The following is a 19,907-nucleotide window of genomic DNA, read 5'->3' as shown; positions in this document are numbered from 1 at the left end:
GTAGAAAGACCGATGACGTAAACTTGGATATCGTTCTACTGCGTACACAGTACCTGCACATCCACAACCCGAACAACAAGTCACCAACCACACACCCTTCTTCCATGACTAAAGATCTTGGCCACGTCAGGCTCGACTTAGACCTGCTGTGTTGTTCAACGCCTCGCCAAGCAAAAGATGATGTCTCCCTGCCTGTGGATTCTTGCACTTGTTCGTGGCACCCACGTTGTGCTAAGACGCCCAAGTTCCAACTACCGCCCTACCTTCCACCCCCCGTAGCATATGCGCCTACTCTAATCATGGTTTTGCCCCCAGTACAGGCGAGTGACGCTGATGGGGCCGCGGGCCTTGTTCCTGCCCATTGTCTCCATCACAGCATTCTTTCACCTTCAGTCAGGGTCCCCTCGGTTGCATCATTGCCGGTCCAGGGTCTTGGATGGCTGGTTCGATATGATTCACCCATTGATCCTAGGCTACTTGGTCTTCCTCAAAAAGGCCTGGACCCCTTTGCTACCTTTAAAGTCTTTCAGTCGCGGGGTCTTTTGATTTTGAACACCACGTTTCCAAGTGACAGGCAGTACCTACCATAAGTCTCTCGACAAACCTCTGGTCCGCGGTCACAAAGTCCCGCGGTGTACCCAAACAATCTACAACCAAACCCCGTCTCCATCCAACCATTCTTTCATTTGTTCAACGCGAGCAAAATCAGCCAATACCGACAACATGCATTTCACCGTGATAGTACCGTTGGTACTGTCCATCGTGGCATTCGTCCTCTCCTTCCTCGCCCTCTTCGCCGGGCACAAGGAGGGATTCATGGAGGACTACGACGTCGTCCGCCTCAACACCTCGACCCTGGGCCACAACCTCATCCCCTCCGCAACCTCGGAGGCTGATCCCGCTGCTACCACCGGCAGCTTCCTCGACAAATTCATCGACGGCGTAGGCGACAAGGTGTCCGACGTCCTCAACGATATCGGCAATGATGTCGCTGACCGCCTCGCCGACGAGTTGGGAATCTCCGAGTGGTACTCCCTGCACCTGATGGACGTGTGCCACGGCCAATTTTCGCCCAACGTCACGGCGCCCAACGTCTGGCTGAACGTCACGAACTGCACCCAGCCGTCCCCTGGTCGTAAGTAAACACCCGCTAGTACCTTGCCCTATCGTCTGTCATGGAAGCTAACATGGAAACACTAGCAAACGTGAACCTCACCAAGATGCTGGACCAAGAACTCGAAATAGGCCCTCTCAGCCTGAGCCTGTCTGACCTCAACTGGCCCGACACCATCGAGGACGCCATGGACAAAGTCAACAAGGCCCTCCTCGCCATCTTTGTCCTCTACGTCATGGGCATCGGCTTCTCTGGCCTCGCCATCCTCGGCTCGCTGGCCGCTTTCTTCCTCGGCTTCAAGAAGCGCATGACGCTCACCAACTTTGCCTTCGCCTTTCTGGCGGCTCTCGTGCTCTTTGCCGGCAGTCTCGTCACGACTATCGGCGCGAAGGAGGGCGCGAAGCAGATCACCGACATTGGCGAGGACGTCGGCATCTCGGCAAAGGTCGGGCAGAAGTTTATGATTATCTCCTGGGTGGCCTTCGCCGTCATGTTTGCGGCGTCCGTATACTGGGTCACACAGTTCTGCGCTGAGAGGCGGTCGCGCAGAGCGCCGCGCGGTTATACCGAGAAGCGCCATAAGAAGGGCAGCTTCTGAAATTCGAAGCAGAATTCTCGCCGGTTTGACTCGTTAAGAGTCGTCAAACCATAAGTGCGCCTTCAATTCTCTCAGATTGAGAAACCGCAGTACGAAAGCGATGTATTTGAAACGATACCCTTGTCGTGTTTGCCCCGATAGCTGGCATATCATGGCTATTCCCGACGTCACGATCCTTTTTTAAACCTTGTTCAAGATACCATTGTCGCGATATATAAAGCCAAAGTACTCCATTTCATAGCATTACTTCTAGAACCACATGAATAAAGATGCCATCATTCAAGGAAACCCAGTGCCGGCTGTTGACACTCTCAGTCCATCGTTGGTGAGACTATAGCTGTGATTGTAACTTCCTCTGTGTAAGTGAATATGAGTCAAGTTCAACTTCAATATGAGAACCCACGAATGAGGTATGATGAGCTGTCGAACTTTGTTCACGCTCTTCAACATCGGAATCTGCCTTCGGAGGAGATCCACCCCGGCTCCGGCGTCACGCACCCCGGAATGTGGGGTACGTCATTCCTCCCCAAACAGGCAACAACCACCATGTCTCAACCTTGGTCAAACGGACCCAACCTTGACCGTCGCCTTAGGCGCGCCACACTTCAACTACACCTCACCTAAGGGCTCTTCAACTCTCATACTTCACCGCCGTCGCACCGTTGCATACCACGCTTTCGCGGCTGTGAAGTTCCGTATCTCCTCGTTCTCCTTTTTTACCTCCAAGTATAGTGCGTCTCCTCCCCCCCTGTCGGTAGAGCACCGTCAAGATGCCCTCCCTCCCGTTCTCAGACCGCATCTCCTCCGCGGCGAACATGCAAGGCCGCAACGACAACGGCGAAGAGGAATCCCTCCTTGGACGGGGCCAGCAAAAGGTGCGGCGTTTCTGGGATGGCTTCATCGACTTTGCCCTGCAGGGTAACATTCTCGAGATCGCCTTTGGTTTGATGTAAGCACCTATCCCCCTAATTATGCTCGACAAGCATGCCATCCTTAAGTATGAGGAGACGACTCAAGAGCAGGTCTCTCTTATATCAACAACGCTTACATGCAATAATGCTGTTTGAGAGTGTCAATAAGCTTCACGTTGGACTTTTGCCATTATGTAAGGGGACACCGTTGTATTGACACACACCGTTTGATAGCATCGCGGCCGCCTTCACGACCCTCGTCAACAACTTTGTGCAGAACATCATCATGCCGCCCATCTCCGTCATCTTCCCACTCAACCGCAACATGGAAGAAAAGTTCGCCGTCCTAAAGGGCGGCCCGAACTACACCCACGACAACAAGTACACGACCCTCGAGCGCGCCAAGGATGATGGCGCCGTCGTCTTAGCTTACGGGTAAGATTCTCCTTTAGTTCACGCACCTTAATTCTGCTTGATCGTCACCACGGAAAGACTTCATGTGGTATCGGGTTCGTCCTCGTCCGGAAGCATTCGCCTTTGTGACTCTGAGGGATTACACACCCAAAGAAACTCGCTCAACCGTCTCTAACCCCCACATAGCTCATTCCTCAACCAACTCGTCTCCTTCCTCTGCGTCGGCATCTCGCTCTACGGACTGGCCCACGTTTTCCAGTTCTTCTCCCGGGAGCCGATTATTAAGCATACCGTTAAGTGCAAGTACTGCCGCAAGCGGATCAGCAATAAGGTGCGCATCCATTCATGTCCAAAGAAGTTCTCGGATAGATGAGAGTATAACCCCGTTGAAGCTGACCAAACGAGCATTAGGCGCAACGCTGCGTCAACTGCACCAGCTGGCAAGACGGGCGTGAGGAGCGGGCTCATCAGTAATGAGGCCCTCCTCCAGTTCTTCTTTATAATGTTGATGGGATCGTGCTCGAGGGGTTTTGCTTTTCTTTCTCAAACTGGTATTCAAGCATGTCAGGAGTGGGTTTGGCAACGCAGCATCATGAAAGTCGGGTGTTGGGTGTCGGTGTGTCCATGAGTATTATTCCAGCATAGCAGGGTCAACAGAGGATGAAGACGCCGCCAACGCACGCTAACGCTATACCGGCCTGCACGCCGGGTTCCATTGCTTGACTTGCTTCTGTAGTTCTGCGAGGTGAGATGAAGTGAGAAGGAGAGGGAGAGGGGAGCGAGAAAAGGAAGAGATTGCTGTCACTTGGCTTGCAAGCATGAATTCAACACATGATTTGAGACTGTGTGAAAGGCGAGACGCGGGCAGTGTGCAAATCTTCATCTGGCTAAGTGGTGGACGCTGGGGAAGTAAGAGGTGGGAAATAAATTATGCTTCAATAGGATTGTATCTATACAACATGCTGCTCCTCATGTACAAGAACTATCGCGATTCGTTGCCCAGCTGTGCTGAGACTGGTTCAACAAACAATGCTTTGGTTGTCGTCGGTATGACAGCCAAAGAAGAAGAAAACACCTCGCCTTTGACTCACACAAAGTCAACGAGGTGAAGGGAAATCATCGCCACAACAGGCAACAAAAGGTCATTCTTGACAATGAATGAGAAACAAGCATGTTGTTACAGTTTTGACAGTCATTATGCGTCAAGAAAGGCCGCAAAATTATTCGCGAGGCTGCCTGTTGCTGTTCCCATAATATACCCAATGCTGGATGCCTCGACCGAAACAACATCTTCAAAGACCTGGCTCTGCCACCAGCATACTTAGAACATCATGAACCCAACTGCAGCAATTGCGCCAGCAAGAAGACCGTCCCGGGCGACACGGGGTGCAGCGGCGTTAGGCGTTGACGTCGAAGAGGCCTGCGCACTCGTGGCCGATGCAGCGGACCCGGACCCGGACCCGGACCCGGACCCGTTCTGCGCCGATCCCGAGGAGGACGCCGTGGCCGTTGCAGTCGCAGTCGCAGTAGCGCCGGTCTGAGCTTGCTGCAATTTCTCCAGGCCAGCGGTGACGGTGAGGGGAACGTAGAGGCTTGTAGCCGTCAGAGGCGAAAGTCTCATGTTGGCCATCATGGCGGTGTTTCCGCTCTTTGTGACAATCTGCTGGTAGTCCAGGCCATCACCTGAAACGGTACCAATGTACTCGATTGATCTGGAAAAAAGAATATTCAGCGACCATGGTCAAGATTTTCAACCGCCCACTATCGGATGCGCCTGGGTGATGGAATGACGAGTAGATTAGAGTGTGGGGACGACTTACACTCCGCTGGCGGTATGGTCAATGTGAAGTTCCATGGTCGACGGCCCTCCCACGAGGGTCATCAAGGCGGAGGGGTCGGCGCGACATTGATAATTCGTGCTGTTGGTCTGGCAGCTCACGATGTACGTTGTCGCGGTGGGATTAGCGTCCTTGATGGACGCGTCGTAGGGGTTGTCACCGAAATAGGGGTTGAGGACGCTGATCACGGACGTGGTTTGCGCCGCGGCGATGCCCACGAAGGCTAACAAGGCTGTCGTGCAGTGCTTCATCTTGTGGTCAGTATGTGATTAAGAGGGCAAAGAAAGTTGCCCTCGTGAATATCGCGGCGAGGCAATGTTTTTCTTGGCTGGCCATGGTGGTTAATTTCCCGGCAAAGCTGTGCCGCAGGCTTACTGGAGGAACTGGGCCCGAGAGTCCATGGCCATTTCTGGTCAAGCGCTCGTGTCATCGTGTGTTGGTAGCGAGAAAAAAAGAAGGAATAAACCAAAGCTCCAAAACGTCAGTCCAGGCTGCTGTTGGCAAGCAATACTCCGATTGGACGCCGCGCAACAACGTTGGCTGTCATTCTGATGAAGAAAATCAAACGTTTTGTGTTATGGAAGTGATGCCATAAAACGACTTATTGCGAACCCGAATGATTGAGGCTCGCTGGCACACTTGAATAGCTTCGCACAATATGATTTCTGAAAAATCGGACTGTGACCTCTGTGCACCACGCAATTGTTTGTACGAAATACGAGGTAGCTAGCAATATGATATACTCGTCCCCTAGAGATGCTCGTTTTGGTGGAGTGCATCGTGTATCCTGCATTGAAAAAGGCATTTATTGCTGTTAACTAATACGCAGGTTAAAACTCGTCTAGCATCGGCATGCTGTAGACAGACGTTAGCGATTGGGCACTATGGCATGGGCGTGGTAGTTGTGCAAGTTGGAGCTGAGTTTATTTTGACATCTTCCGGTCTGCGACTCTGCGGGCCTAGATTCGCCGAACTGTAGCGGTGAGTTTACTAGGACGCTTCAATTGCAAGATGCCCCGGCCGGGAGCAGGACGGGTCGGATGAAATGGCAACATCGAAAGCCCTTGCTGGTTGAGCTCGGCGTGAGTGATGGGATGAAAGATGGAACGAATTCGTTAGAACAGTCGCTCAGAATAATCTTGTGGCCAGTGCACAGAGACGCTCACAGTACAGATCGAGACTGACTTTAGCAGTGCGACTGACTCCAACGTTGAGATGGTCACAAAGACGAAGGCGTGGTCACCGGCGAGAGCCGAGATAATCGTCTATCGCGCGTGGGTAGAAAGTAGATGCATCTGCAGCGGTGGATAATGACCACACATTGGGTCCTGCCTAACACGGATGAGGGAGTTGCAGCGAGCGGAAAGAGGGCCCCGAGACTCGCAGTCGGAGCCTATCAAACAGCAAATCGAGGCGGAATCGGCTCCCACTTGGACTTCACTTCCACTCGGGGTCCAGATATCGTATGTTCCACGTTGACGAGGGCATGATCCATTCTGATCAGCTGCGATCGAAAGGTATCCAAGAAAGATCCGACAAAAGGAACCGTTGGGTGGCGGGGAGGTGAGACCGAGACCGTGATGTTTCTGAAGAGGGATTTTCTGGTCAGGCCGGGTTGTGGGCATGAAGTCCCGGAGTGATGCCCAGCATTAACGACGGGATGGGAAGGTGCTGGTGTTTTGGTCGAGGTTTCCTCATGGGATGCAAGTTACCTAAGCCTCCTCTGGAAAGGCAAGACCGCAAGAGTCACTGTTGTGAGTTGCGACTTCCTCAGTAGCGCAGCGGAGCGGGGACGAACGGGCATGACGGGGGCACGGGGGGGGGGGGGGGCCACGGGGGGGACACCCAACCCCTGCCGGTTCCTGCCTGGCTGGCAACGTCCGGCCAGTCAGATGGCCAGTGACAAGAGGACCGTCTCCAGTCCGGGCGCCCGTGCCCACCCAGCTCATCTTATTATTTTTTCGAAATTCGCGGTCTTGGCATTTCTTGGCCTTCTTCCCTTCCATCCTCTCATCGTCGCCCGTTTTGTTTCCCTTGCCCAGCTGCCAATGTCCACCACTAGCATTGGATGATCCAGCAGCCATCGGCCCTTGGCCATCAGGCGAGCCGCGGTGGATGCCACGGGTACAGTGGTACACGCACACACTGCAGATACCTACTCCGTACGCACGCTACGGTTACCCAGCTATTATCGTACGCATTGAATCGCCCCCAAGATGGAGGTGCTCAGCTCGCATTACACCCACTGCCTGCAATGCAGCAGCAGGTCTGCTGCTGGGTTGCCTTTTGGGAAGGCCGTTGACGGTTGAAGTCTCAACCTGACTGAACTGACGGGAAACGCCGTTGTTACGAGGAAGCCAGCCTACGGAGCACACCTTACGCATACAGTGAGCATGAGGTCTGCCGAGACAAGGGCAAGCCACCTTCGTCTCCCGTGGGTCGTGGACCTTTGACCCTCTCACACATTCGCCGAGTCTCCAAAGGGCGCCGTACCATCTTGTCCAAAAGTCTTGGCTTTCGTCCCATTTTGCCAAAAGAATGCCAATCGCTCACCTACTATCCCGCCCAGCCTTGGCCGGCAAGGACGGCGCATTGGCAAAGGCTGCAAAGTCCTCAATCTCTCTCCGACACGTCTTTCTACTCACCTGAAAGTTGAGCCGCTCCCCTTTGCTCGCAATACTGCTCTCACGACAGTAAATCTCCTTCACCGGAAACCCCTCCTCATTCTCTCGGCTCCGTTCCTAGCTTGCTCTTTTAAGGAAACGGACCCCTCCGACCAAGACGCAACCTTTCCCTGCTTGCTGACAGCTTCCGCTTTGCGGTATTCGTCGTACCTTATGCCATCGCTACAACCGCGAAACAACCGCTACGACCGTCCCATGCTATAACCAGGGTCGCTCACCACCGCCGCATACGAACAAACCCACTCTCCGCCCCAAAGAACGGCCAACGGCCTTTCCTCCGACCTTTCTCCTACTTTGATAGGGAAATCAACGGCGTGTCACCGAGTCCCCGTCTGGCTCCCCCAGCTTCAACACCCGCCCTGTCAGCCTGGTCCGCTGCATTGCATAACCTTGCCTCGCCAGTATTGGTAGCTGTCCGACCCATGAACCGCCTCCGGTGGCTAGCTCGTTGACGTCAAGCACTGCTGCACCTTTCGACCGGCTCGAGACTCGACCAATCCACATTCTACGTCGCCACGATGAGGTGCTCGCAGCCTTCCGCCGCTCTGCTGTCACTGTGTTTCCTTTTCTCGAATGCCGTCCTCGCCGATGATACGACCACTGTTCCGATCTACCTGCCGCACTATGATGCGAATAGCTGGTCGCAGCTGCGGGGGAGTGTAATTTCAAGTGTATGAGCATCCCAATGCTGCCGGAGCTTCCTATCGAATGCGATTGCTGTGATCTAACTATTTGCGCCATCGTAGAATGCCAAAGAAACAACATATACCGTCTTCTGCCCGCCACAAACAAGCCCCAATTGCGACCTAGCCATCGAGTTCCCCTTCGTCTTCTCCGAGGGCGAGAGCACGCTTCAGTTCCACGGCACCAAGACATCAACTCTGTAGGTTCTCGCCTCCCGCAACACGTGGGTCGCTTGGGAAGGAGTGGGACAGCTAATTTTGACGTGGGCGGACAGCATCGCCGATCTGGGCTGCACATTGAGCGGGACGACAGCTGCGACATGTTCAGGATACTCGAGTCTGAAGAGCGGATACATTAACGGCAAATTGACGGGCCCGACCGAGGTGTCATGGACATCGACCATGACCGGCTCTGAGGTGGAATGGGGTATTCTCACTATGGCCGAGGAGCCCGCGGCTACAGCAACCCCAGCGACGACAACGACTGCCGACAACTCGAACTTTGACGACTTCTTGTACACGGATAGCCTGTCGCCTTCATTACCTGCCGAAACCAACCCGAGCGCTGCCCCTCGTCTTGGTCGCGGCTGGGCTCTCATTGCATCAGTATGCAGCATGGCAGTTGTCGCGTTGGTGGCATAACCGGCAACGTTTCTACGCTCTCAGACTACCTACCTACGGCACACTATACCCACAATGGCGATCACAAATGATCTGCTACTCGGAATCCGAAAGAAAACGAAATAGAGAGCGGCATCATCATCATGGAAAGGCAGCATACGAAGCAGATCAAAACTAGGAACCTGGATCTCGGGACAACGATTTGGAGAGGGTGACACATTATTGGAGTTTTGCCCTCGTGTCAGCATAAAGGGGGAAGCAAGTGGAGTGTCGTTGGCGAGCCCATTGTCTTTTCTACCCACAGAGCTTTGTCATTTCTCGCAATGTGCTCCTTTTTGGAGTTATACCCCGTATCGGCGTTGAATTTATTTACGATCAAGGGATCAACGGCAAACATAAACATGGAAAGGACAGGAGGAGATGATTCCTAGTCCTATGATTCTTTGTGCAGCCAGTTTCATCGAAAATTCGTGTCGTTTATCCACCGAGAACATGCCCGTCAAAACAATCTGTCACTCATCTCATCATCTTAGAATGAACGGATCCTTCGAGCAGTCACACGTTTGACAGGATCCCCGCCAGATTGGTCGGCAGTCCTGCGTTACGCTCCACGCAAGACAACATGTGCGTGGAACGCGGACAGCTGTTATACTCGCCTCTTGGACGATCGATTCTTCACTAAGCAGCAGGGCGACAAGCATGATGTGTTAATTTGAGGTCTTGAACATTACAAACTTTCAGGGGTATGTATAGTTTTTCATATGTTCAGAAATAATGCCTTTACCCAACGCCAGTTACGCCTATTTTCCCTAGATTCCTTTCTACACAAGAGGCAAATGCCAAAATAGCAACATGGCGCCCAAGACGCTTGTGTATGTACATTTGAATAAGATGTTTGCTGCGCCACTTTGGCTCGGGACGGTGGCGGGAGGCGGGTCAGTCGTCGAATCACTCGTCGAGTTGTCGGTTGCATTCGTGAGGCTGGCGCAATGCCCGTCAGCGGTTGATCCCCCGTTGGCTCATTATCCACTGAATGCACAGCGCAGGACACGGAAGGACGCAAAGAGGGTTGGTTTCCGCAACGGAGGTTGTCGCAAAAAAACCTACTGGCTGACGACGAGACCCTGGATGATCTCGAGCGCGCTCATGGTCTGGCCCAGGCCGTAGCTGCCGTCGTCGCCGTCGACGTACCACTTTTGCCCGCACGTCACGTTGCCCGCCGCGGCCTCGCAGGCTTTGGCCGCCGCGAGCGCGCTCGGGATCAGGATCTCCTTGACCTCGGGCAGCAGCGCGGGCATGACGACGGCGGACTGCCACATGAAGCGCGAGAGGTAGCCCTTGAACGTCTTCATGTCCGTGTTGCAGGTGCCGACCGTCTCGCACGCGGGCTCGTACATGATGTTTGTGCTGTTGTCGTTGAGGGAGAAGAAGCTCTTGCGCGCCGTGGCGAGCATCTTGGTCGCGCGGTCCGCCCAGAGGGCGTCGCCCGTGTGGTTGGCCATGACGGCCGCGCCGTAGAGGTAGATGCCCGTGGAGTAGGTGAAGGAGACGTAGTTCGTCTTTGTGCAGTTGTCGCGCGCGTCGGCGCCGTCGTAGACCTTGAGATCGGCGTCGAGGAAGCCGACGGCGGCGGACCAGTCCCAGACGTACGAGGCCCAGTCCGCGTAGCGGGAGTCGTTCGTCGCGGCGGCGAGGCGGGCGCCGAGCTGGAAGAAGCCGCCGTTGCTGACGCTGTTTTTGTAGTTGAGGCCGTTGGGGTTGGACTCGTAGATTTGCCAGAGGAGCCCGCCGCCGCAGTGCGTCGTGTTCCAGCGGCCCGCGAGGGAGTTGAAGATGTTGCGGCCCATTTGGAGCCAGGCGGGGGCCCCCGTCGAAGGATCGGGGTCGGGGAAGTTGCGCTCGGCGGCGGACATGACGGCGAAGCCCCAGAAGCCGAGGTCGTCGTTTCCTTCTTCGAGTTCGTGCTCGGGGGGCATGAAGTCATAGTTGGGCCCCGTGTTTACTTTTGCGGTCAGGGCTTGGGTCAGGACTGCGTTGTAGGTTGCGTCGCCTGTGTAGTGGAAGTAGTCCATCATTATGCCCCAGAGGGCGCCGGCTTGCCACCAGTAGTATGGTTCCGGGAGGTCGCCAACCATCTATGGAGATTGTCTTGTCAGTTCTTGTACTCGATGTTGAGACTATCCTTCTCGTTCGTGGAGACCTGAATTGTCTGTTCTAGGTTGTCATACCTTGGGATCGCTGGAGACGTTTCCGTTGTAGTAAGACATGGCACCGAACGCCAGACTGCCGGCAATAGCCTTGACGGAGTCTTGCGGCTCTGTTAGCAAAAGCTTTACATGGTTGGGAATTTGGGCGGCACCAACCTGCGTTATTTACATCGAGCGTCTTGGGCGATGTGAAGGCGGAGACCGCCGTAATAGCCACGGAGGCGATGAGAGCGGGCTTAATGAGGATCATGGTGGTGATACCAGGAGCTGATCTACAGACTTTGGGCGCGGTGAGTTGTCACCGTTCTGATGATAGGACAGTGTCTTCAAGAGACCAACTACTTATCCAGCGCCTTTCACAAAGGAATGTTTCGGATATAGCAAAGTAGGGAATACTCCGTCAAAGAGGGACGTAGGGTGAGAGAAAACAGTATTTCCTAAAGGAATGGCTTTTTTGGGTGAAAGAGGGCGAGAAACAAGCAGCGAAACAGTTCACGAGAAACGAGGAAGGTTGAGAAGCGAAAGTGGCAGCGCATAGTTTAGGTAATAAACAGGCAAGAAAGTATCCGATCTACATACAGGGCAACCGAGGCGTTCCTCTTAATAAGTGAAAAGGAACGTCGCAACCAGGGGGGCGAAGAGGGCAGTTCGCTGTTCAGGTCCCGGCGCGCGGTTCGTGAGGTGGCACTAGGAGCGTTGAGGGGTGAAGTTCAAGGAATAGACGGCAGCTCCGGCCAATGGGGGGGGGGGGGGGGGGGGGGGGCGGGGGGGGGGGGGGGTGGGTGCGGGGGGGGGCGGCGGGGGGGGGGGGGGGGGGGGGGGGCGGGGGGGGGGGGGGGGGGGGGGGGGCGGGGGGGGGGGCGGGGCGGGGGGGGGGGGGGGGGGGGGGGGGGGGAGGCCACTCGCTGAACTTTTGGTTCGACTCAGCCCACCTTTCATCCCATGTTCCATCTCTTTTAGACTTCTTGACAGCTGCTCGTACAAAAAAGTCTCCTTGCCCACATGAATCCCGCCGGTCTCCCCCCTGACTCTTGGGGCGGGCGGTTGTGAACTTGGGTGGAGACAGGGGCTTCGACTGGGTCATCTCCCCATGTTTTGAGAAGCGCGGCGGCAGCCTCTAGTCAGGTACGCACATACGGATGTATATACTTGCAGTTTGGAGACGCTGCGCTGTTACTGGGCTGAAGAGCTGAGGAGGAGGGGTGGTTGACTGGTCGAAAGGGGAAGTTCCAACGGGACCAGAGCCGCCGAAAAGGGGGGGGGGGGGATGCGGGAGAGCGGGGTGTGGGCGGTTTGTGTGGTTCTCAATGCAAGCTTACAATGAACAAACTTGCATGAAGAAAGGGTATTTCGAATTGTGATTGACAGGCCAGCGTTGTACCGGGACAACCCATGGCAGATCGAAAGAGGATGGGATCATAGAAGACCTCTGGCTCCTTTGGAGTTCTGCTGTCCAGACATGTTGCAAGGCCGGCAAGAACCAGGCAGGATGTCGACGATTGGGTCAGTGATTGGGCGCTTGTTTGGAGGAGTGGTGAGAAACCCTTGGACGGGATGATCTACTTGAGAGCCGCTAGCTCGGGTTACCGTTACCTCCAGCTCGACACATGAAACAGCGACGGCACCCAATTTTAGCCCTTGCCTAATGGAGAATGGCGGGGGCCTGGGGGTGCCTATCGGCAACCATGATTTCTGGAAATGGTTGACAAAACGGCGGTTGTGTTTTTTCCCTCTTCTGTGGTGGCGCCGTGCCGAATGCCGGGTCTCGTAAACAATGTGGAAAAGGCAACGGATTGGTTTTCGATGGCGCGGTGCTGGCAGTTCATTTCTCAAATCTACTTGGGTCGATTGAAAGCCAGGCAAGCACTGGCAGGGTCAATGGGCAAAGGCGACGACTCAACTGGATCAGAACCAATAAGGCGGATTATCAGGTCCTCATGACTGTCGACATTTCGAAGAAACCCGGTATGATAGCACATAGCTCTTGTCCAACGGTTGCGGTTGATTGATTGTCTTGCCCGACGCAGTTGCTCAAAATCACGTGATCATGATGGGGCCGAATGCTTGAAGCCATCGCGATCATCTCACAGGCGTTTAAGGTATGAGAGCTGGGTGCCGTACGCAGTAGTACATAATTATTTCTGAGATAAAGAAGCCACCACTCTGCTATTGGAAATTTATAATGACGAGCACTATATATCTCAAATCGAAGAGTAATAAAACAAACCGTAAAAGAAAAAAGAATGGTCAATGGAGGTTCCAAAGCCGGCGCATCACGGACTGGTTAAGACTTCACGACCTTCTCCCCTCGACTACCTAGGCGGCCGCCCCTTTTGTTGAGATAGTAACAAGAATGGTACTCTATATCCCCCCTTCGGCCTGTCGTCTGAGGTTGCAGATTGATGCCGCTCACATACATGCAGGGTGCCCAGCTAAACACTAGCAAACTCCTTATTATTTTTAGAATGTCTACCTACGGGTATTTCCCCCGAAATAGTACTTTAATACTTCTTGTACGGCAAGGAATAGGGGTGAGTTTCCCACACCCCAGAGTGAACGAGACCTGACTTCTCCCATTTACGAGACATTTCGTACGCACATGGTAAGAATTAGCTGGAGATACATAGGAAACGTCTGGGGCATTGATTTTCCGTGTTTGCTCTGGGGATATGCTGCGAAACCATCTTCAACAAGATTGTCACGGGGCACACAAGACTGATACCTCAGGCTGGGAACACATACGTCCGAATAGCACTTCAATCTTTGCTGCTCATGATATGAAACAGCCCAAATTAGAGTGCAGTCATCTTCAACCTGAAGTAAAGAAAGCGTGCGCAGCTAGGGATACCGATCCTGGTGGTGGTGATTCCTTTCTACATGTATCTCATGGTGACTCACTCCGGCCTCTATCAGCGACTCATTGATCCTTCATGTCAACTAACAATATAGATACATGATAGTCATTAAGATAAAACAGCCATCCTCGACTAAGAGGCAACTTACACACGCCCACCTACTGCTTCGTCATCGCTTTAAGGCAGGTGATGAGGTTGTTGTAGTGGACGTTGATGTCTCGAGAAAGACGCCGGAAGAGGCAGCCGAGGAGATTCTCGTTCATGTGCTCAAGATACAGAAACAAACGCCAGTCCTAGGCGTTTGATTACGAATTCATCAGAGAGAGAAAACTTGGGTTAAGGCATAAATGTCTAATCTTCATGCCTCCATATGATTTCCCACCGTCCCATCGCCCCGACCGAACACGTTCAATGGTATATAAAACACTTTTATTTGGCCGTCTTCCCATCATCTATCAATGCCTCGTTATAAACCAGTCCCATCTATGCGACCACCCCGTTCGCCGCCGCCTCCCTCTTCTCCTCGTCCGGCTGCCGCGCAGCTCCGCGCACCTCGGCCAGAACCTTGGCAATGGAGGCAAGGAACCTCGTGACCTCGTCCTCGGTACCAATCGTAATTCTCAAACACCCAAGACAGCCGTGCTCCCTACCGCGGAACCGCACCACGACGCCCTTGTTCTCCGCGAGGCGCTCGTACACGGCCAACGCCGTGACGTTGTCCGGCCGGCCCGCCGCGTCCAGCATCTCGTACAACAAAAAGTTACTCTCCGTGCCGCCGCGCAACCTGCCGACGCCGGGTACCCGGGGAAGCTCGGCAATGATACGGTCCCGCTGCGCCAGGATCTTGGCGCGGTTGTCCCGCATGACGGCCAACCCCTCGTCGGAGACGGCGTACTGCGCGAGCGCGCTGGTCGGCGTGGAGATGTTGTACGGCGCCTTCATGGCGTTGAGCAGGCGCGCGACGGGCGGGGAAGCGAACGCGGCGCCGAGGCGGATGCCCGCCATGCCGAACGCCTTGGAGAGGGTCTGCATCACGACGAGGTTGGGCCACTCGAGCACCCACTCGGCCATGGAGCTGCCCTCGGGCGCGAAGTCGACGTAGGCCTCGTCGAGGACGACGATGCCGTTCCACGTCGGGTGCTCCAGCACGCGCTGGACGTCCTCCTTCGCTAGCACGGATCCCGTCGGGTTCCCGGGGGTGCAGAGGTACACGAGCTTGATGTTGTTGTCCGGCTCGCCCAGCGCGGCGAGGATGCCGTCCGTGTCCATGCCGAATTCGGGGGCGGCCTTCAGCGGGACCTTGACGATGCTCACGTCGTTGATCTGCGCCGAGACGGAGTACATGCCGTAGGTGGGCGGGCAGGTCAGGATGCGGTCCTTGCCCGGGGCGCAGAAGCAGCGCAGCAGGGCGTCGATGGCCTCGTCGCTGCCGACGCCGACAAAGAGGTTCGCGGGGGCGAGGTCCTTTGTCGTGTGGGTGTGGGTGTTGCGCAGGCGGCAGAGGAGCTGCTTGAGTTCCGGTTGGTGAGGGTCCGGGTAGCGGTTCAGGCCTTTGAAGTCGATGCCTAGGTTGCCGGCCTCGAAGTCGGACTGCAGCGAGGGCCCGTAGGCGTTTTCGTTTGCGTCGAGGAGGACGTTTGTGCCGTCATCTTTGTAGTCGCTGAAGAGTGGTGTCAGAGATGGGGAATGTTTATGAGAGTCTTGTGAGTGAGCTTCTTTGGGGAGTGAGAGAAACTTACTCTCTTGCGCAGCGATAAGGCTCGAGGGCTAGAATATTCGGGCGCGCACACGTTTCGAGGTTAAAAGGCGACATTGTGGCTTGGGTATCTATCTGGAGAGTCTATTCTGGTCAGATGCTGTGAGGATACTGAAGCGGAGTGAATCCTTATATCACCAGTTTCTCTATCACTTGAGTACGATAGTTGACGTCGGGTTGAGTCAACTCTCGGCCACTGTAAACTGGGTCCCGACAGCTGGGCCCGCCGACCCCGGAGCCATACGTCGGCACCTGCCCGGGCCTAAGCGGGTCATCAAGAATGGCAATTGGCCAATGGGAGTTCGATATATCGCCTCTGTCATTTATCCGAAAAAATCGATTTCTGAGATGCTCACAGGGCTCAGCGCAGATCGGGGCAACACTTGCGCGAGAAGACTGTAGGAATACTGATCATGACCTGTTGCAATCTCGGCTCAAAACAGGCACTCCGAAGCCGTCTAGCTCGGCATCGGCTCAATTTCAACGCGGGACATGGAGCAAAGTCTGAAGTGATGAAGCCGATTGATGATTTCAAGCCGCAAGTCTATGTTCGCAGACGACCTTAAGTGAGTACTGATTCGTCATACTTCTTATAATTCCAGGCTTTCGACAGAGCCGCAATTCTGATATCAAATGGACTGCATAGAGAATAAGCACTTCGATTCCCCTCCTCACGCAATTATGCAGTTGAATGAATGCATGCTCAAGTATGCTCTCAGGCTAACTCAAAAGCTTATTCGGATTCCCAAGTCAGCTTCGTCCTCGTTTTCAACGGGCAGCATCCTGTGATCTTCACCATACTTACACAGCCGAGTCTTAGCATTTCGATCCAATTCGTCTCTGGGGGCCAATGTCCCTAGATTGAGCATGCATCTTGATCTTACCACAGACCAACCCGGACTTATGCCCCGCTCCTGGCCCGGGGTCGCGGGTCAACTGCCATCGCCTGCATTCAGCCTGAATATAGACGAGCACGCCAACACCACGGGTCTGGTCCAATTCCAAGCCAGCTTTTTTTTCTTGAATTACGGCAATGTCGGATGTCCATGTCGGTAGGTAGGAGAGAAACAAACAGGAAACCCCGCACAACCTATGTAGAATCCCTAGTCTGCATGACGAATGAGCCAAACAGCTCCCCGACCCATTCTCCAAGGATCAAGAAGCATTTCCAACGTCGCGCCTCACCTGCCGGCCGTAGCTCCTCGCGTCGGCAGCTCGACAGAACCAAGCTAGTGCTGGACCGATGTGACGGGTATGGAGCTCGAGGATATGTTTTCCCCAACTTACCCCTCATCCATGATGATGATGGGATCTGGGGAAATTACAGATATTGGATATCTCTTCTACCGAACTCCGCATCATGCGGGTTCGTCACCGCTCTCCCGCCCTGTACGCGGGGGGAAAGCTCCTACTATCTACGATCCGGCCCATTTCATAGGCGGCCATTCTTCGTCCGTCTCTGAATCGGTCGAGCTTCCCCCGCCCCTCCCGATCCTAGTGTCCCGGATGAAAGGACCTATGGTCCGTCATGACGCAAGGATGTGAAGCTATGGGGGTCAAGCCATGGGTGAGAGCTATATGAACATCAATCCCCAGATACCGAAGCTATGGCGGTTGCTTATTCTGGTCCCCGCTGCCCTTCCTGACCTTTCGAAAGTGTCTGCCCGGCCGAGTGTTTTCGCCCTGCGAGTCTCTTACCGCCGTTATGCTCCCCCTCGTCGTCGCAGCTCTAGCCTCGGTGGCTACGGCCTCCCAATGCGGTCTGAAAAAGTTTGAGAACCTAGTGGCCTTCGGCGACAGCTACACCGACGAAGGTCGGCTCTCGTATTTTATCAACAACAACGGCACGGCTCCCCCGGCCGGCACTCTGCTACCGCCGAGCAACTCGACTGCGAGCGGCGGCTATGCCTGGGGCCGGATCGCGGCCAACTCGACGGGAGCGAACTACTACGGCTACGCCGTCAGCGGCGCCACCTGCTCCAACAAGATCATATCGCGCGACTTCGCAGCCATCAAGCAGCCGTTTCCATCCGTGCTCGACTACGAGATACCGGCGTACAAGGCTGACACGGCCTTTGAGACGCTCTATCCGAACAGAAAGGCGGACAACACGGTCTACGCGCTCTGGATCGGCACAAACGACCTGGGCTACGGCGCGTTCCTCACCGACACCAACGCCGCCGGCACGACCATCTCCAGCTACGTGGACTGCATCTGGGAGGTCTTCGACAACGTCTACGAGACGGGCGGGCGCCACTTTGTCCTCTTGAACATCGCACCACTGGAGCAGTCGCCGCTGTACGCCGCGACGGGGCCGGGGAAAAGCGGGTTCGGGAACAGCCAGTTCTGGACCAACAAGACGGCGTACAATACGACGGAGACGGAGTTCAAGATGCTCGAGTACAGCACCAGCGTCAACACCATGTTTGACTACGGCGCGCCGTTCCACCTGCTCGTCAAGAAGCGCTGGCCCGGGGCGAGCTTTTCAATCTTTGACGTGCACTCTCTGCTGCGGGACGTCCACGCCGACCCTTCGAGTTACCTATCGTCGCCTGCGAACGTGACGGCACCGTACCGGACCTGCGATGCAGTGACTAGGGCCTGCGTTGACTCGTCGGAGGCCAAGTCGAGCTTTTTGTGGTATGACGAGTTGCATCCTTCGGAACGTGCGGGTAAGTCTAGGGTGTTTAGCTGGCTCTTCTTTTTGTATGGATGTTGGGCTAACGGAAGTGATATCGAAAGATGAGATTATAGCGCAGAACTTCATCGACGTTGTGTACGGCAACTCGACGTACGGCACAACATATACGTCGTGAGGGCCTCGTATCCGGCCAGCTACTGTTGGGTGGGGTTTATGCTTGAAGGATCCATGGGCTGGTGGCAATGTTGGAGGTAACATTAATGGATAATGGAATGAAGCCTTGAGAATGTCTGTCTCGAGAGAACAAGAGTCGACATGTAATGGTAGGAAATACAAGGAAGTCTAGGAACTGTAGGAAGGTCTATCTGGCCTGGTCCCTGACCTGGCATCAGGGCGTCTACTTAGCTTTCGGTGAAATACTAGGTACTTCAAGGCTCCAGCAGGTACTGCGATGCCAGACCATGCGAGGTGCTTCGTCTAGCGGCAGACACCTTCCTAGTCTCGACATTTAGACGTATTCAGAGGTGCCATATCACATCACTGCAAGGCGATTCTCAATCTTCCCAGTTGACTTTGAATCATGCTAGTCTCTTACTTGCAGGATGAATGCTTTCTGCTATTCAGATTCTCGAGCATCAACAAAGGTACGGGTACAAGGTACCGGTAGGTAATTGATTCAATCGTGCCTTCCATTATTCTTCAGAAGTTCGAGGAAGGAAGGGGAGACATGACCCTTGCCGGCTACAGGCACACCCCTGTCATGATGAAGTGGAGTCTTCGATATAGTCCAATCAAAGGGCAGTTTCGCCTCGGCTCTTCGACTGCTCGATTAACGTCCCGAGGTACGTACTGGCCACCTTTCGCACCTTCTGGGTTCCCAGCGCAGGTTCGCAACAGGTTTCCAATGACCCCGGCGCGTGCCCCCCTCCCCCCCCCTTCCCAGAACGCCCCGCCGTTTCTCAAGCTCCCCCAGGGCCCATGTGGAAAAGCAACGCAGGAAAATTCTGTTTCTGCCTTTCCACGTCCCTCTTGCCTATGAATGCCTGGTTGACACCTCACACAACACGACACACCGACACCCCGATATCTCGCTCGCTCGCTTCCCACACACGCGGCTCCCTCATTTCTCACACACACCCAGACAATATTAATCGCCGGATCGCAACTGGACTGGAACTCTAGACAAGGTTACCGCCGCGCCGCCACACCCGCTCTCACCTCACCTCATCTCACCTTGCCTTACCGCACACCGACACACCGATACCGTGCCGTGCCGTTCCACGCCTGGCCTCCCTATCCGTACCTTACCTTACCTCTCTCTCTCTCCGCTTGATGCTCCACGCCCGCCGTCACTCACACCAAGGCCGCATCTGAGGTCCTTTCTGTTGTCCTGTCGTCGTGTCAAACGTACGCAAAGGGTTGCTTTGCGTCCTGTCCCTTCGCTTCCAACCGCACCCTACCGTGCCGTCTTGCACCAGCCACCCACCCCTTCCGCTCTCCGCGTATCCTTCCATCTTACCTTTACTTTCTAAAAAGGTACCTACCGCGTGGGACCTTGCCAGCTTGCCTACCTTACGGATACTCC

General features: G+C 54.8%; 7 protein-coding genes across 7 annotated transcripts; 4 read left to right on the top strand and 3 right to left on the bottom strand.

Moving 5' to 3' along the window:
• Positions 1–723: 723 nt before the first annotated feature.
• Positions 724–1,712, top strand: CABS01_08604 (SUR7 protein; the record flags this gene model as incomplete). The annotated part of the gene is made up of 2 exons (XM_060541963.1): positions 724–1,135; positions 1,201–1,712. 2 exons carry the CDS (start codon positions 724–726, stop codon positions 1,710–1,712), a joined length of 924 nt encoding a protein of 307 aa, XP_060402120.1.
• Positions 1,713–2,482: 770 nt separating this feature from the next.
• On the top strand, positions 2,483–3,511 carry CABS01_08603 (large conductance mechanosensitive channel protein; the record flags this gene model as incomplete). Its single annotated transcript, XM_060541962.1, has 4 exons — positions 2,483–2,661; positions 2,858–3,058; positions 3,224–3,368; positions 3,449–3,511. 4 exons carry the CDS (start codon positions 2,483–2,485, stop codon positions 3,509–3,511), a joined length of 588 nt encoding a protein of 195 aa, XP_060402119.1.
• Positions 3,512–4,358: 847 nt separating this feature from the next.
• Positions 4,359–5,126, bottom strand: CABS01_08602 (uncharacterized protein; the record flags this gene model as incomplete). Its single annotated transcript, XM_060541961.1, has 2 exons — positions 4,359–4,749; positions 4,858–5,126. The coding sequence occupies 2 exons, from the start codon at positions 5,124–5,126 to the stop codon at positions 4,359–4,361; spliced, it is 660 nt and encodes a 219-aa protein (XP_060402118.1).
• A 2,951-nt stretch (positions 5,127–8,077) lies between these two features.
• CABS01_08601 (uncharacterized protein) lies at positions 8,078–8,884 on the top strand (the record flags this gene model as incomplete). Its single annotated transcript, XM_060541960.1, has 3 exons — positions 8,078–8,230; positions 8,306–8,442; positions 8,518–8,884. 3 exons carry the CDS (start codon positions 8,078–8,080, stop codon positions 8,882–8,884), a joined length of 657 nt encoding a protein of 218 aa, XP_060402117.1.
• A 1,082-nt stretch (positions 8,885–9,966) lies between these two features.
• On the bottom strand, positions 9,967–11,320 carry CABS01_08600 (glycosyl hydrolase family 76; the record flags this gene model as incomplete). The annotated part of the gene is made up of 3 exons (XM_060541959.1): positions 9,967–10,998; positions 11,092–11,171; positions 11,227–11,320. The coding sequence occupies 3 exons, from the start codon at positions 11,318–11,320 to the stop codon at positions 9,967–9,969; spliced, it is 1,206 nt and encodes a 401-aa protein (XP_060402116.1).
• Positions 11,321–14,408: 3,088 nt separating this feature from the next.
• Positions 14,409–15,738, bottom strand: CABS01_08599 (histidinol-phosphate aminotransferase; the record flags this gene model as incomplete). Its single annotated transcript, XM_060541958.1, has 2 exons — positions 14,409–15,585; positions 15,665–15,738. The coding sequence occupies 2 exons, from the start codon at positions 15,736–15,738 to the stop codon at positions 14,409–14,411; spliced, it is 1,251 nt and encodes a 416-aa protein (XP_060402115.1).
• A 1,648-nt stretch (positions 15,739–17,386) lies between these two features.
• On the top strand, positions 17,387–18,497 carry CABS01_08598 (acetyl esterase; the record flags this gene model as incomplete). The annotated part of the gene is made up of 2 exons (XM_060541957.1): positions 17,387–18,353; positions 18,424–18,497. The coding sequence occupies 2 exons, from the start codon at positions 17,387–17,389 to the stop codon at positions 18,495–18,497; spliced, it is 1,041 nt and encodes a 346-aa protein (XP_060402114.1).
• Between the last annotated feature and the right edge of the window lie 1,410 nt (positions 18,498–19,907).

The sequence above is a fragment of the Colletotrichum abscissum genome, assembly GCF_030869225.1.
Source record: "Colletotrichum abscissum strain IMI 504890 chromosome Unknown Scaffold_19.1, whole genome shotgun sequence".
Lineage (NCBI taxonomy): Eukaryota > Fungi > Ascomycota > Sordariomycetes > Glomerellales > Glomerellaceae > Colletotrichum > Colletotrichum abscissum.
Note: the sequence above shows the minus strand (reverse complement) of the source record. Positions and strands in the feature narration are given on the sequence as shown.